Source organism: Lissotriton helveticus, chromosome 8 (genome assembly GCF_964261635.1).
Source record: "Lissotriton helveticus chromosome 8, aLisHel1.1, whole genome shotgun sequence".
Lineage (NCBI taxonomy): Eukaryota > Metazoa > Chordata > Amphibia > Caudata > Salamandridae > Lissotriton > Lissotriton helveticus.
Window position 1 is genome coordinate 224,539,043 of NC_136069.1, and position 16,286 is coordinate 224,555,328.

A 16,286-nucleotide genomic window follows, 5' to 3' on the forward strand; every position below is an offset into this window, starting at 1 on the left:
GTGGGAGAAATGTAATGTAATTTTTTTGTTATTATGTTCATGTTTTGCTTTTGTGTACTGACATTTTTATTAAAAAATTAAGAAATTGTCATGACTAAAGAATTGAAAAAATAAACGGGGATCACTTCTATTGATTACGGCGGTCATAAAGGAAAACAAAGGTGTGCAGAAGTATCGTCAGTATTGGCATTTGTGTGGTGTTAGAATTTGCAGTGGCCTAGCCTTACTGACTCATATGGGCCCAACCTCTGTTGTAGGTGTTAAACTTTCTAATAGTGGCAGTTTCAAAATTGTGCCTTAAAATGCGACTTTACCATTAAAGAGGATTTGTAATTGCAATTGCACATACACCAACCATAAAATGCTTACCTGTTCCCAATCAATAGTTATCACATATTAAATGTAATAAGGTAACCCAATGTTATCCCATGTAACAGGTAGACCTCACCGTAGTAAAAACGAATTTAGGGTTTTTCCCCTACTAGTACATATAATACTTAAAAGTACATGCCCAACCTTTTAATTACAATGCACTCTGCCTTCAGGCTGCAATGGCAGGCCTGAGACAGGTTTTAAGGGGCTACTTAAATGGGTGGCACAATAAGTGCTGCAGGCCGACTAGTCACCTAGGGCAGGCCCTGGGTATATGGTATACCACTCTACAAGAGGCTTAGAAGTAAATAAAAGATGCCAATCAGGTGCAAGCCAGTTTTACCATGTTTAAAGTAGATAGCACTTTAACACTGGTTGGCAGCGGTAAGGGGGTAAACAGTCCTAAGGCCAATTAAAAGGAAAAAGGGGAGGCTAAGGCAAAAGGTTTGGGGGAAGACCACCCTAAAGCTGACACATCTAATATGGTGTTATAAAGCTGATGGACTGGAAGTGTGGTAGAAAAGGGTGTAAGTGTAGTAGCAATGGGTGGTAGTGCAGTGCTAGGCTGGTAATGCCATGGTGGGGTTGGTAGGTCTGTGGTGTTCAGTAAAGCTGCTACTAGTCAGATATAAAATGGCACGATTCTGATTCTGATTCTTATTTGCAATTATTATTATTATTATTAGTAGTAGTAGGAAAATTATAATAATTATTTAGTATTAACATCATATTAACGTAAATACCAGTAAACCACTACAGTCAATTCTTTCAAAAAAGTTTATAACTTTATTTTTTTGTTAGGTGGCCTGTTTTTCATAAAACCAATGAGAGAGAAAAAGTATGTTACCATGATGGACCCTCTCCAGGAAACCTACGGAAATACCATGGGAAGCATTCTCTTCATTCCACCTCTGCTGGGAGATATATTTTGGTTTGCTTCAATCCTTGCTTCTTTAGGTAAATAAGACCATACTATGCATGTTTTATCTATTTGAATGGTGTGTGCCAATAATAAAATAACATTCATATTGAAAATGACATTTTTGGGTTTGGTTACTAAAAATGTGTGTTAACAGTTTTAATTCATAGTTTTAAAAATAAACATATATTCTGCATAAATATACAACAGGCAAAATTTATCAGAATTATAAAATGCATTAATGCTATAATAAATACCACCAAAGCTCTTGTGTTACGTCTGAGGTCTATTATAGTCCTTGCAGATAATTGAGGGTCATTGCATATATTTACCTGAGTTTATGTTTAAAATCATTCTCTGTTAATGTCATGAGCTCCCACTTTATTTCCATGGGGTGTGTAAATTCTGAAGTAGGTGCCCGTTCCAGGTTTGTACTAATCTAAACACAATTCATGAAGGCCATTAGGGACTATGAATTAATTGAGGGTACTGCATGCAATAATCCAAGTTTATCTACCTCCAGAAATGAGGTAACCTTTGGGAAACATAACTCCTTATTAATAGTTACGTGCCTTGAAGAAGTTGCAATTGTGGTGAAACAAACATATTACCTCTGTTGCATTATCGCTCTATGAGAATCAATAAATTCTTGTGAACACAGGACTCTGTTTTTGTTCAACTTGAAGCAGCGGCGGCTCCTACACACTGGCTCAGCCAGCAGCTGAAAAATAAAAACAATATTGTTTTATTTTTTGGCTGAGCCAGCATATGTGGGGATGGGGCCGGGTGATGGGAGGGGGGCGGAGTGATGTGCGCTACTAATTATGCATGTCTGTTTGACCGGCCATTTTAGGCAGGCCAAACAGGCATGCTCAGTTAGGTTTCTCCAAATCTGCGGTATTGTACAGTCGGGTTGGAGAAACGGCACAGACTCCCTGTCCTGAGCAGAGCATCAAACCAGCCCGCTAAAGCCAATCCCTGCGCTGCTCTCATAAAGCAGTGCGGGATTGCACAGGGAGTCTGCTGCTGTCCCAGTGTCTGCTAGGACCAGGAAGCAGAGGTGTTCCGAGGCGCGAGGCGACAGAAGCAGCACGAGGTAAGTTTTCTTTTTCTTTTTTTTATTCCCCCATGCTCCCACCTGTGCTCCTCACCCCCGTGCCCCTCACACCCCCAACCCCTGACGCCCCCTCCACTTGCTGAACCACTGTTAAAATGCATCGGCCGCCACCGACTTGAAACATAGAAAGAAACGTCTTTAGAACCATTTTATGTGTGTATTAAGATTATTGTTCAGTTCTCCCACTGCCCGCTTTACAATCTGTTTTTTTGACTGCCATGTACTACTCCTGGCCGAAGGAGCAGATATTTATGTCATCAGAGCCAGGAGAGGGCTCCATTATTTTGATAAATGTAAAGGCCTAGCAGCATTTTGTCTTTACAAGGCATAAAGTGAGGTTTCTCAAATGCAGGGGTGCAAGAAGGGCGTGCACAGCTTCTACCACAGAAATATACACGAAAATATGTAAATTGGGGAATGACATCATGTTTAACAAAGCAATAAAAGATGTTAAGGTGTTCAAAATGGTTAAAGTTCATGTACCATTGATTGTTTCAGGCAAGTACCGTGACACAAGTTTATGTTATTTTCCACCTTAGGAGCAACAGTGAGTGTTATTTTAGATGTGAAAGGATATGTGGCCATTGTCATATCTGCTTGCACTGTGATCATATACACATTACTGGGTGGTCTGTACTCAGTAGCCTACACTGATGTGATTCAACTAATTTTTCTGGTGCTGAGTCTGGTAAGTCGTACTTTATTTTAAAATAGTAATATTGACACCCTCCAAAAAATGTATAAAATGTATATGAAATTAAAGTAAATATGACAAACTTTCAATACAAATAATGTGCAAATATATTGACATTGTTCTTTATGGTACACAGTAAGTGTTGTATGACTTTATAACACATGCCTTTACCATGCATGCCTTTACCACACAAGGTAAGTATAATCAAGGTAAGTTAAACCCCTCCCAATCTATCTAACTAGATATCTATATATTCACTGAAACAAATGTCAAAGTAACATTATAGTAGGTGAATATATCAGTGACAATGTTAACGTTTTGAAGTTAAAAAACACAGAAAATCACTAGTCATAGTTAGCAGAGCTAAATATAACTTGTGCCCACGCCATGCACTGCTTATGACTTCGCATGTTACAGAAAAAAAGCTTGGATGATGTCACCAGTGATGTCATCATTGATATCATCAATAAAGACATTTGAGATGTCATCAGTGATGTCATAAATTATGTCATAGAACGTCATAAGTGATGTGATATATGAGTCATAAGCAGTGTATGTCAGGGCGCAAATCATAGTTAGCTCTGCTAATGTAACTGGTGAATATCTGTGTTTTTTTCAAAACATTAATGTTGTCACTGATATATTCTCCAAATTATAATGTTACTTTAACCTTTGTTTTTTGCACTGAATTTCAAAAACATTTTGTAAATAAAAACAGATATTTTCATCACACCAAACTATAACATTACTTTAACCTATGTTTTTTCCATGAGATTCTAGTTTTTTTTAAAGTGAAGTAATATTTTAATACTTTAACTGTTAACTCTAATTACAACAAGAGCTATGGACAAAGTCAAAGAGAAAATATCCAGAACAAATACGCAGTCCTCAAAGGAGCAAAAGGCAGCAACCTTCCAATCGCGCTGAAGAGAGAAATGCAGAACGACCAGACAACCGGAAAGGATTCAGTCCAGGACAGATGGAGCTGACTCCCAGGAGCGCTAAGCTTGGATAAATGCCTATGACCACTGGAAAAGACATCAGTCGAACAAGACCTAGGAAATATACAACTGCTTTCATGGAACATTGCTGGGGCAAAAAAATGGCTAGAAAATGGCTGTCAACCAAATAATTGGGAAAAATGTGATATAATAGAGCTTCAGGAGACCTGGGCACTGGAAGATCTTCCCCTGGCAAATCACATACACTACACAGTCCCTGATACAAAAATCAAAATTTGTGGATGGCCCAAAGGAGGACTGGCAGTTTATATATCTACAGCACTAAAAATTGATACAGAACAGATGGTTTCAGCAGGACCAAATATCCAACTGATAAAACTTACATCTGGGACAGTCGGCAGAACAAAAACAGTCCTGCTGATCAATACATATGCACATCCCCTAGTAAGGAAAAAAACAGCCCATAATGCTCAGTTGATCACAACAATCACAGATATAAGAAGTACATATCCCTTATGGGATATGATACTGACAGGTGACTTTAACTCTAACTTAATACATACCCCAGATGAAGATGATAGGTTAGTATCTGATAATATGTACTGGAATGTTCCACAGCAATATCAGCCAAAGAGATCTACATCGGACCACGAAGGTCAACGACTGGTAAATGCTCTTGAGTTTCTTGGTCTGAGAGTAATAAACAGTAGAAAAACAGATGGTTTCCCACCAAAACACACATTTCATGGAGGAAAGACTCGATCAAGACTGGACTATACAGCTATCTCAGTTACACTGATGCCATCCCTCTCCCATTTTTCCATAGAGTACACAACCAGGAGTGACCATTCCTACCAGCACATACATTTCAGGCTAAAAATCACCAAACATTAAGCAAACACAACAATAGAAGGAAATAAACATACAGTTGACCTAAAATGCCTAAAATGGTCAAACGAAACGATCAATACATTACAGTCTAAAATAAAGATGATGATAACGGCTGGTGAATTCAAGACCCCGAATAAAATTCAAGCTTGGGTAAAATTCACGGCAGATCTCTCAACATTAATGCCGAGCAGACAACACCAGACTATAAATCAAGGGAGAAAAAAAGAATCCAATAAAAAAACAACAGCTGGGCTGAGATCCTTGAAATGCGAACTCAAAAAAGCTATTAGGGGGCTAAAAAGAACTGTTCCCGATCAAGTATCCTGGGACAGTGTGCAGCAGCTAAGGAAAGTCTATAAAAAAGAGCTATCGGAAGAAAAACGAACTAGTAATGACAAATGTTGGGCTGAATTGCTTTGTAGTTCTAAGAAAACGAAAACAAACATATTTTGGGAAATCATAAACAAATTACACAGGTCGGTGAACGCGCTATCATCAAATATTCAAGAACATGAGTGTGTTGAATTTCTAATCACAAAGTTACAGAAATCGTAACTCATGACATGCCAGAAGTAGTCACCCAGGGACAGGCTGTTGGAAAAAATATATCCAAACCTATCATACAAGGGGTCACTGATACAAATAGTTCAGGAGAGGTCAGCACGTGTCACACGAGAGAGAAAAAGGTCTCCGGGGCTAAGCAAATAGAGGAAAAAGGGAAACCGCAGGGGAATAATGGCATACGTTCCCCGAATACTGTGACAAGTCAGTCCTCCACATTAACCAAAGGAGTAATACGTATAATTAAGAAAGGTAGAGGTGACGGTGCTCCAGGACCTAATGGAATCCCTCAAGCTATTTTCAAGCATGATACATCTTTCTGGGGCAATTATCTATTGAAGCTATGTAAAGAAACAGAGCTCCTAAATTGCATTCCACCGAATTGGCAAGGCTCGATACCGACACCCATTTTTAAAGGAGAAAATAGAACTAATGCATCAAACTACAGGCTAATCGCCCTCCTAGACGTTGAAGCCAAATATTATGCCACACTTATTTTAGAAGACCTGAAGGATTGGTCAGACAACCTCAATCTTATCCCAGTAAATTAGACAGGCTTCAGGCAAGGAATAGGGACGATAACAAACATCTTAGCTCTATCTCTAATAGCTAACAAATGCAAGCAGAGGAAACAACAACTTTACCTCTGCTTCATAGACCTAATGGCAGCATTTGATAGCGTTGATCGTCACCTCCTTTAGAAAAAATTGCGAGCCCGGAACATACCTGAAAGGTTACTAAAAGGAATACTGCTATTCTACTCCAATACATGGTTAAGAATTAAGATAGGAGATGGCTCCAGATTATCAAGAAAGTTGTCTTCGACCAGAGGCCTCAAGCAAGGGTGTGCATTGGCCCCACATCTTTTTAATTTGTTCATGTCTGATCTTTCACAGAGGCTAGACTGCACTAACTCTCATCCGCCGACACTTGGCAAGCTAGCACTCACACACCTCTCGTATGCGGACGATGTGGTGCTAATGAGTCTAACAAAGATCGGACTTCAAAGAGTTTTAAATGAAATGTCAGATTACAGTTCAGCGAACAAACTAGAAATAAATACATCAAAACCTAAAACTATGGTGATTGGCAGTCAGCGGAGGTGCAAGCAGACTATCTGGCTTAATGGCAACCAATTAGAGGAAGTTACAAACTATAGGTACTTGGGATTCTATATTGACAACTTACAAAATCATATAGAACAAAAAAAGAACATGACTCAGAGAACCAGCGCTCTCATATTCGCCTTCAGTCAACTGGCAAAAAAGTTGAAGGGTCCATCATATAAACCACTGCTAGCGGTGATGACGGCGAAAATCCTCCCCACGATAACATATGCCAGTGCTGCTTTTCATGGTGAAGACTCAGAGATTTTAAACCAACTAACAGTTTCTACCTATAAAAAAGTATTTCAGCTATAACGGTCGGCCTCACCGGCACAGGTTCGTCTTGAATTCGGCTTAACAAATGAAATCATAGTGAGAATGTATTCTACAGTAAAACTCTGGTATCGGCTGAAACGGAATTCAGCCACATCACCAATTAATGAAGCTCTTTGGACCGAAGTAGATGATGATAGAAAATCTCCTTATAATCAATACTCAAGTAAATCTCTCTCAATAACTTGTACAACTGATTTATGGGATACAAATCTGTCATACCAGTCCTTCAAACAAGCAATAAACAAAGCAGCTAAAATTCACTCATTACAAATTGATAAAAATATCTTCAGGTTAAGGTTGCACGCTTGGATGGTGATTAACAATTTTAAGTCACTTGCACCAGCATCATACTTGAATTTGACATTTTCAATTTACTTGAAAAAGCAACTAATGGCATTACGTTTTGGAAAATTACCATCCATAGCGGACCAGCCAACCTGGGTGGATATAGGACCTAAATCATGTCGGCTCTGTGATTACCACAAAGAAGACTTTATTCATGTAATCTGCATAGGCAATAAACTTTACAACGAACGAGCCACCTTGCTCAGACAAAGTTTTAATGTGAGAGGCATCAGGTCCTGTAGAGCTGCAATAATCGCGTGTCTAAATCCATTAGACCCAAAATTGAATGGTAAATTGATCAAATTCCTCAAAGTTGTTGATTGCATTGTTAACAGGGTTGGAACTCTGGCATAGAAAAATGGACAAGAACTTGGCAACTAATTTTTAACAATGAAATTTTATGAGTGTCTAATAGAGATAAAGTGGACATATCATTTATTCTCTTTTAATTTTGTTTTGTATATACACGTCTTTTATATTGTTACAGTTTTAATTGGCCAAACAAGAAACATTTACTTACTTACTTAGTGAAGTAATATTTTATTACCATACGTAAAGCCAACCCCCGCCACGCACAGCCTTCAGCCATGGCCTCAGGACTGTATGTTTTTGAAAGGGCCAGGGTCCGCATGCCCCCTCCTTGAGCCATATTAAGCCCTGGTAATCCCATCCTCCAGGAACATTTTATTTTTTTAATTAAAGGGGATAGAGCCGCATGGCCACCCTCCCAAGCCTTGTTATGCTCTCGGGACACCATTCCCTAGGGCTACTAATTAAATTAAAGGGGAGAGGGGCCATGTGGCTACCTTCCCAGAGCCTTATTAGTACCTGGGGACACTATATCTCCAAGGGGCTTTTTTATTAATTAAAGAGGAGGGGCCACATAGCCCCCAAGCACAAGCCTTAAATGTCCTTTGGGAACCCATCTCCCAGTGCAGTTTTTTTTCCAATTAAAGGCGAGGTGGGTCGTGTGCCCCCCTTTCAAGCCTTAATACTCCCTGAGGACCCCATTTCTCAGGGCCACGACTTGAAAAAAAGGGGAGGGGAACACACAGCTCCCCTCTCAAACCTTGTTAGGCCTTGAGGACCCCATCCTCCATGGCCACTACCATAATTTAAGGAGAGAGGCGAGCGTGGCCCGTCCTTCTCAAGCCTTGTTAGGCTCTCGGGATCCCATCCCCCAAGGCTGTATTGTTTTAAATTAAAGGGGAGGGAGACCCCTTGACTCCCCTGACTGAGCTTCATTAGTCCTTGGGGACCCATCACCCATTACCAATACTACAATTAAAAGGGGGGCTGCATGTCCTCTACTTCCCCAGCGTTGTTAGGCCCTGGGGGGACCCCTTCACTGGGCCTTTTTTTAATTAAAGGGGAGGGGGCCCCCTCCTTAAACCCTGTTAGGCCCTGGGGACCCTATCCCAAAGGGCAACTACTTAAAATAAAGGTGAGGGTGCTCCATTGACCCTCCCAAAGCTTTGTTAGGCCCTGGGGACAACAAGGCAATTTTTCTAAAATGAAGGTGGCGGGGCTGGCAGGCCCCTCTCGCTGAACCTTCTTAGGCTTGAGGACCCCATCCACAGCCTTTTTTAATGAAAGGGTAGGAGGGCTTCACAGCTCCTTTCCGCAAACCTTGTTAGGTCCCAGGGCCAATACTTAAGATAAAGGGGAGGGGGCCGAATGGCCCCCTGACTTCCTTCCTCAAGCCTTGTTAGGCCCTGGGGACCCCAACCTCCAGGGCTATTTATTTTAATTAAAGGGGAGGGGGGCCACAAGCCCCCCTTCTCAAGCCTTCTTAGGCCCTAGGGACCCCATCCCTCAGGCCCATTTTTTTTTGAAAGGGGAGGGGGGGCTTGGACCCCTTCCCAAGCCTTATCAGGCCCTGGGGACCTCATCTCCCAGGGCCACTAGTTACATTAGAGTGGAGGGGGATGTGTGGCCCCCTTCTCAGAGCCTTATTAGGACCTGGCAGCCCCCCACCTCCACTGCCACTACTAAATCGAAAGGGGAGGGGCAATGCGCCCCCCCTCCCCAAGCCTTGGTAGGCCCTGGTGAAACCACCCCCGTGCCATTTTGTTTATTAATGAGGAGGGTGCCACATGGCCCCCCTCCTAAGTCTCATTAAGCCCTGGGGACCCCATCCCCCAGACTCACTACTTAAAATAAAGGAGAGACAGCACCCCCTCCCTGAGCCTTGCTAGGCCTGGTGGACACCATCACCCAAGGCCACTATTACTATTAAAGGGGAGTGGGCCACGTGGCCTCTGGTTCCTGAGCCTTGCTAAGCGCAGGGGACCCCATCCCCCAGGGCCATTTTTCTACATTAACCGTTGGCCGACGTGAGCACTACCAGCTGGGTGCTGCACACGACCTTTGGCCGACGCATCCCTGCCCACTCCATCGAACACCCGCACGTGGCGGAATTGGTGCTGTGGTAAACGGGTTAAAACAGAGGTGAGTCTCATGGCCCCCTCCCCAAGCCTTCTAAGGCCCTGGGGTCACATCCCTGGGCTCTCCTGCTCTTATACTAAAGCTCCGGAAAGTGTAGTTTGTGACTGAACGGTCCCCTTAGAGATAGATACTAATCGAATGCGCACAAGAAAAAGATCCGGCGCACACATTGAAAAGGGGCAAACATCTATAAAACCGAGCTATCTTATTAACTCAAGATCACTTGTAAAAGACAGTGTAGTTTTTAGGGAGTTTGTTTGCGCTAGAGACCCTCCTTGGGTCTTTATTACGGAAACTTGGGGCTCTGAAGTTGCGGGTCCTGATCTTGTGGATGCAATTCCAGAAGAATACACATTGTCCAGATTGGATCGTGAGCGGCAGAGAGGGGGTGGGCTCGGGATTCTTTGCAAAGTGGATTTTATCTGCCGCATCGCCCCCTTATCATCCCCCTCGGACAAGCTGGAGGCTCTTTACTTTTCCATACAGCTAAACTCCACCACATCTTTCTCCGGCATTCTGTGCTATAGGCCGCCCGGTCCCCGTTCCGCATTTACTAATAACATGCTTTTATTATTAAAGCCTTTTATGAATAGAGTGCATTTTACCCTCCTAGGTGACTTTAATGTCCACCTGGAAAAGATGGAGGACATTGACACTATCTCTCTCGTGGACGGCTTGAAGACATATGGATTCAACCAATTGGTCACTAGTCCGAGTCATCGGGCGGGACACACGTTAGACGGTATCTTCACGAATGATGAGAGGCTCACTTTAGAGACCCCTATTCCTCTCACATGGTCCGACCACCTGGCTGTCCCTTTTATTTTAAATACGCCGGTGGCATTTTCACCGGTAAGACATTCCTGGGAGACTAGAAGAAACTTCAAAGACGTCAACAATGATACGCTGGCTCCTTTGTTTTCACTGGCCAGCACTGGTGCTAGATTAGACCCAGATGTGGCTGCACAGAACTGGTCTAATGTGCTGCGGAGCGCTATGAACATCTTAGCGCCCCCGAAAAGGCACTATATTGCCAGGAAAAGTCCATCAGCCCCCTGGTATACCGAGCGACTTAGTGGGCTTCGGCAGATCTGTAGACAAAAGGAAAGGGCCTGGCTTGCAATGCCTAATGCTTTGAAGAAAACACAACATAAATTAGCACTGAAGGAATACAAAAAAGTCATAATGGCGGAAAAAAGGAACCATTTTAATAAAATCACAGCTGGGATGAGATCATCTAGGGAGCTCTTTAAAGTTATAAACTCCCTCTCCATCCCTAAGTCAGCCAATTCTGTGATCGATTCGCAGATGCTATGTAATAACATTGCTGACTTCTTCTTAACTAAAATAGCGGACATTCACTCTTCATTGGAAATTTCCAATCAAATGTTAAATAGTCAAGATGACTCTCCTGCTGCCACAGTGCAGCTGGTCGCCCAGAATAGCGATGAGGAAGCCGTTAATACTTCTCTCCTCTCTAAATTTCCGGAGCTGTCTTGGGAGGAGTTAAATCGCACCATAGATGCCATTAAATCTTGCTCTCCTTTGGACCCTTGTCCTTTGAAAATTTTAAAGGCCTGCAGAAGTACTCTTCTACCGCCTTTATTTGAAATTTTAAACAAAGCCATCATGGAGGGAATCTTCCCCCAAGTGTGGAAGCTTGCTGTGGTGAAACCCCTTTTGAAGAAGGCCTCGCTCAACCCTGAGGTGCTGAAAAATTTCCGGACGATTTCGTTACTACCAGCGCCGGCAAACATTCTTGAAGCTCATCTAAATAGGCACCTGACAATATTCCTAGAGAGGAAGAATTGTTTGGACTCCTCTCAGCATGGATTCCGTGTGGCTCCCAGCACGGAGACTGCCCTTACAGTCGTGGTAAACAATATTAGATCGCAGGTGGACAATGGCCAGACCACATTGTTGGTCCTGCTGGATATTACATCAGCCTTTGATACCCTATCCCCCTCTATCCTTGTGGATAGACTGAGTGGGGATAGGGGTCGAAGGGAGCGCCTTGAGCCTCCTGTCCTCCTTTTTGCACTTGAGACAGCAAAAAGGGAAACTTGGTGACTTTATGTCCCCCAGTCCCACAGGGCTCGGCGTTAAGCCCGGTCCTGTTCAACATATATGTGACCCCCCTTGCTAAAATAATAAGATAATTTGGATATCCGGTGCTATCGTACGCCGATGATACACAGATCATTGTTTCAACAACTCAATCTGGGCATGACTGTGCGGCAAAATTTAAGACCTGTATGGAATCTGTATCATCGTGGGTGATAAGGAATTTTCTCAAGTTGAATGGTGAGAAGACCGAGGTTCTGGTATTTGGGGGGAATCAAGATCTGTGGAGTGAGGAATGGTGGCCCACCTCCCTGGGCGAATGCCCCCGCCCCGCCAAATTTGCTAAGAACTTAGGTGTAATTATAGACCCTTCCCTGTCATTCGATCTACAGGTCAATAAAACGGTTGGCACCTGTTGTTCCATCATTCCGACCCTAAAGAAGATAGCTCCTTTCTTATCCCCTGAGGCGCGGAAGCAATCTACGGTCGCCTTGGTACTGTCCAGGATCAACTATTGCAACGCTCTTTATTGTGGGATAAATAAGAAAGCGATCCAAAAACTACAGGTAACTCAGAACGCAGCCGCCAGGTTAGTTCTGAATTTGCCTAGACAATCGTCAGCGACGGCGGCTAGAAGAGAGTTCCACTGGCTGCCGATTCAGGCGAGAATTTCATTCAAGATTCCATGCTTTGCCCATAGTGTGTTTTTTGGATCAGGTCCCGAAGGAGTTAAATCCTTATTGATACCTTATATCCCCCGCAGATATTTGAGATCTTCCTCAAAAAATCTGCTTACAGTTCCGAGGGTCAATAAGGCGAGATGGGGTGGTAGAGCATTCTCCCTGCTGTCCCCTAAATTATGGAATTCGCTCCCGCCGGAAATTGCTAGTCAACCCTCTTTGATTGTTTTCCGCAAACTCATAAAAACATGGCTGTTCTCATCAGTGTATTAATCCTAACATGATCGGCGTTCACCTCTCTGTTTCCGTCTTTCAGCCTCAGTTATGTTTTTGTCTTTTATATCTGACAGCGCCTTGATGCCCTTTTTGGGTTAAGTTCTTATGCGTGATAGAAATAATCACTCATTCATTCATTTTCTTAATGAAACAAGAGGGCGGCCTCACGGCCCTCCCTTCCGAGCCTTCTGAAACCCCGGCCCTATAAACAAATACATAAAAAATAGAATTCAACTTAATCGACATACGGTTTCCTTGCATGCTCTCTGGCTCACAAAATAAAACTGTGCCCAACAAGCCCAACAAGCCAAACAAAAAACATCTTCCTTATGTACTCCTGTGCAACAAAATGGAAAAGTGACCAAGCAGTGAGCTACACAAACTACTATGTTGAGTACATAATAATTGGTCAATAGGAAAAAAGAAACCTTAAGTTTTTATAACAATTATTGGCTTCAATCACTTTGGTTTTCATATATAGCACAAAAGAAGCAAGGAAGCTCTAAAAATAAACTGGACTGGATATGTTAAGTTTCAGAAATACTACATGAACAACTAAAAGACACATTTCCGGTCACATGATTATGTAAATCAAAGCAAAGCATACCTAACAAACACAATAGATAAAAAGAAAAAGAAATCACATTAAAGCTGATGGTCACTCTGTAGCTATAGTTAATATTCATAAACCGCAAAATTTTCCAGGCTGGTAGCATTTTCAAACTTTTTGTGGTAATTCTTATAGGGGGTACAAAAATTAAAGGGGGTCCCAAAATACGTTTTTTCACCAATGCATTTTCCATAGACTATTGTGCGCGATATTGAGCGTGAAAACGGCTGAATGGATTTACATGAAATTTGGCAGGATTATAAATTATGGTGCAGAGATTATGACTTTTGGATACTGCAGTTAAGCAGGGTAAGTTATTTTTAGGTTATAAGGAATTTAAACTTAGTTATAGCTGTCCCTGCGGTACTTTTACAGAATTTCACAAACGTTTGAGAAACTACTGCAGTACTTGGCCATAAACTTTTTAAAACATTAATAAAAAATATGAATACATTTCCCTACCTATTACCATTTTAATATAGTGGTAATAGGTAAGAACCTTCTAGTTATCAATATTCAAGGCCCAAACACTGAACACAGTGAAAGTGTAGTGAAAAATATATGGCTGCCTATTCATTTTTTAAAAATAGCCATTACCCAATTATATGCAGGCTTGTCATCAGCATGTACCACAGTATACTGCAAAGTTATCACAGTATACCATGGCCCAAACTATAACTAAGGCCCAGCTGTATTACTGTATTGTGGTACTCTGGCATAACTCATGGTGTTGCATGGGCAATGCAATACTTAAGTCAGATTTACAAAGGAAAGCAAGGCCACCATGTGTAGCCCTGCATTGATTGGTAAATCTAGAGAAGCGCAAGGCAGTGCAATTTGCTGTTTTGTGCTACTCTGCCCATTATAATCTACATTGCTGCTATATTTCACATACATCCACATGCCACGTCACTGTTGCCACTCCACTAGATACTATTCCACTCTACGCCACTCCACTCTTTGCTTCTCCACTGTACGAGACTCCACTCTATGCCACTCTACTCCATGCTATTACACTGTATGCAACGCCACTGTACGCCACTCCAGTCTATGTCACTTCACTGTATATCACTTCACTGGACTCTACTCCACTCTACGCCATTCTTCTGTACACCACTGCACTCTCCTCTATTCCACCGTATGCCACTTCACTCTGCAACTCTCCACTATATGACATTCCACTGTATGTACTGTATATTTGTATAGCGCATATAAACTGTCATCCTGACGCTCGACCTAGATGGTAAACAGCACGTTAATAGCCTAGCGTTGATAGAGGGAGATCTAATCTTCCATCCTAGGGAACAGCCAAGTTTTCAGCTCTTTTCTAAAGCAGGTCAACAAAAGGGCCTGTCTAATGGACTGAGGTAGATCGTTCCATTGTCGTGTGGCTGCTACACCAAACGCTCTGCCTCCCATTCTGGATTTTTTAAATCTGGTGGTCTTAATCAGGTTTACATTAGAAGAACGGAGCTGCCTGTTTGGATGATACCATACAAATCTCTCCTGTAGTGGAATAGGGCCCACATTGTGCACTGCTTTATACACAATGCATAGGGATTTGAAGCCAACTCTTTCTTTAATGTGGCAGCCAATGTAGGTCTCATAGGGCTAAGGTTGTCGAAGCTCTACGTTCCCTATTCAGTACTAATTTTGCTGCCATAGTCTGTAACTCTCTGCAAGCTCCGTAAGATATATTGTGGGGCTTCCAGGTACAGGGCATTGCAGAAGTCCAGTCTACTAAGGATTACACTCCTTACTGCCAATGACCGGGTGTCTTTAGGCAAAAGCGGAAGGATCTGTCGCAGCATCCGCATCAAGGAGAAGTAGACACCAGCAGTATTATTTGCTTGAGTTTCCATTTGAAGATTACCATCCATTTGAACCCCCAAATTGCCACTGTGCGCAACTCCACTCTACACCACTCCAGTGTATTGGACTGTACTCTCCACCACCTAATTTTACGCTATCGATAGGACCCCACTTCAATGTTTGCCACTCCAATGTATGCACTTCATTCTACCCATGCCACTGTATACCTCTCCAGTCTACCGCACTTCATTATACACCAGTCCACTGAATGCTACTCCACTATACACTATTACACTCCACGTCCCTCCGCTGTATGCCACTTTGTTCTTTGCCCATCCACTCTATGCCACTCTACTACTGTGGAAATCGCAGAAATTACCGTTAGCATAAGCTGGAGCCATTTTGATTGTGGCATCCATTTGCATTAGCCATGTGTTAGCCATGTGATTCTGCCGTCTTCACTGTTGCTTGCCTTCCTATTCTGCTTGAGTCATCAACTGTAGTTAACCCATTCAGTATTGAGCCAGAGCACTGTGTATGCTCAGAAAGGTCTGTGGCTGCTAGAATGCACCTGTCTTAGACTGTAACTGTCAAGCTGTTTTAACTGATGTAAGCATAAAGGTTCCCCTTCCACTCTGCTGACTTAGTGATTTCAGTATGCCCATGCTAGTCAATAACTATTCCTGTATATGCCTGTACCTCCTCTTTGAACTCCATGCTTACTCAGCGGCAAACAGGGTATAAAAGACCCTTGGTTTCTGTACTCTATGGACTACCTCCTACAGTGGCCTGAGGGTACTGTATTGTATTCCACATTACACTGTATGATACTCAATGACACGCCCCTCAACTTCTCTCTACAATACGTCACTCCACTATATGACAAGGTACTCCACTCTATGACACTCTCCTTCACTATACTCTACAAAACTCCACTTGACAATACACCACTCTACATCAACCTACTCCACTTTAAAACACTCTACTCAACTCTATGACAGTCTATGACACCCTACTCTACTGGTCAACATGCTATTCCACTGTACAACTCGCGGCTCCATTCGGCAATACTTGACTCCACTATATGATACAC

General features: G+C 42.5%; 1 protein-coding gene across 2 annotated transcripts in view; it reads left to right on the forward strand.

The window, feature by feature from the left end:
- The window catches only part of LOC144771567 (high affinity choline transporter 1-like), a 132,280-nt gene that overhangs the window by 80,888 nt on the left and 35,106 nt on the right, over positions 1 to 16,286 (forward strand). For both annotated transcript variants that reach the window (XM_078655961.1, XM_078655962.1), the window contains 2 exons: positions 1,174 to 1,329; positions 2,948 to 3,096. In XM_078655961.1, coding sequence (XP_078512087.1) covers positions 1,174 to 1,329; positions 2,948 to 3,096 — 305 coding nt within the window. The remainder of the gene's footprint in view (positions 1 to 1,173; positions 1,330 to 2,947; positions 3,097 to 16,286) is intronic.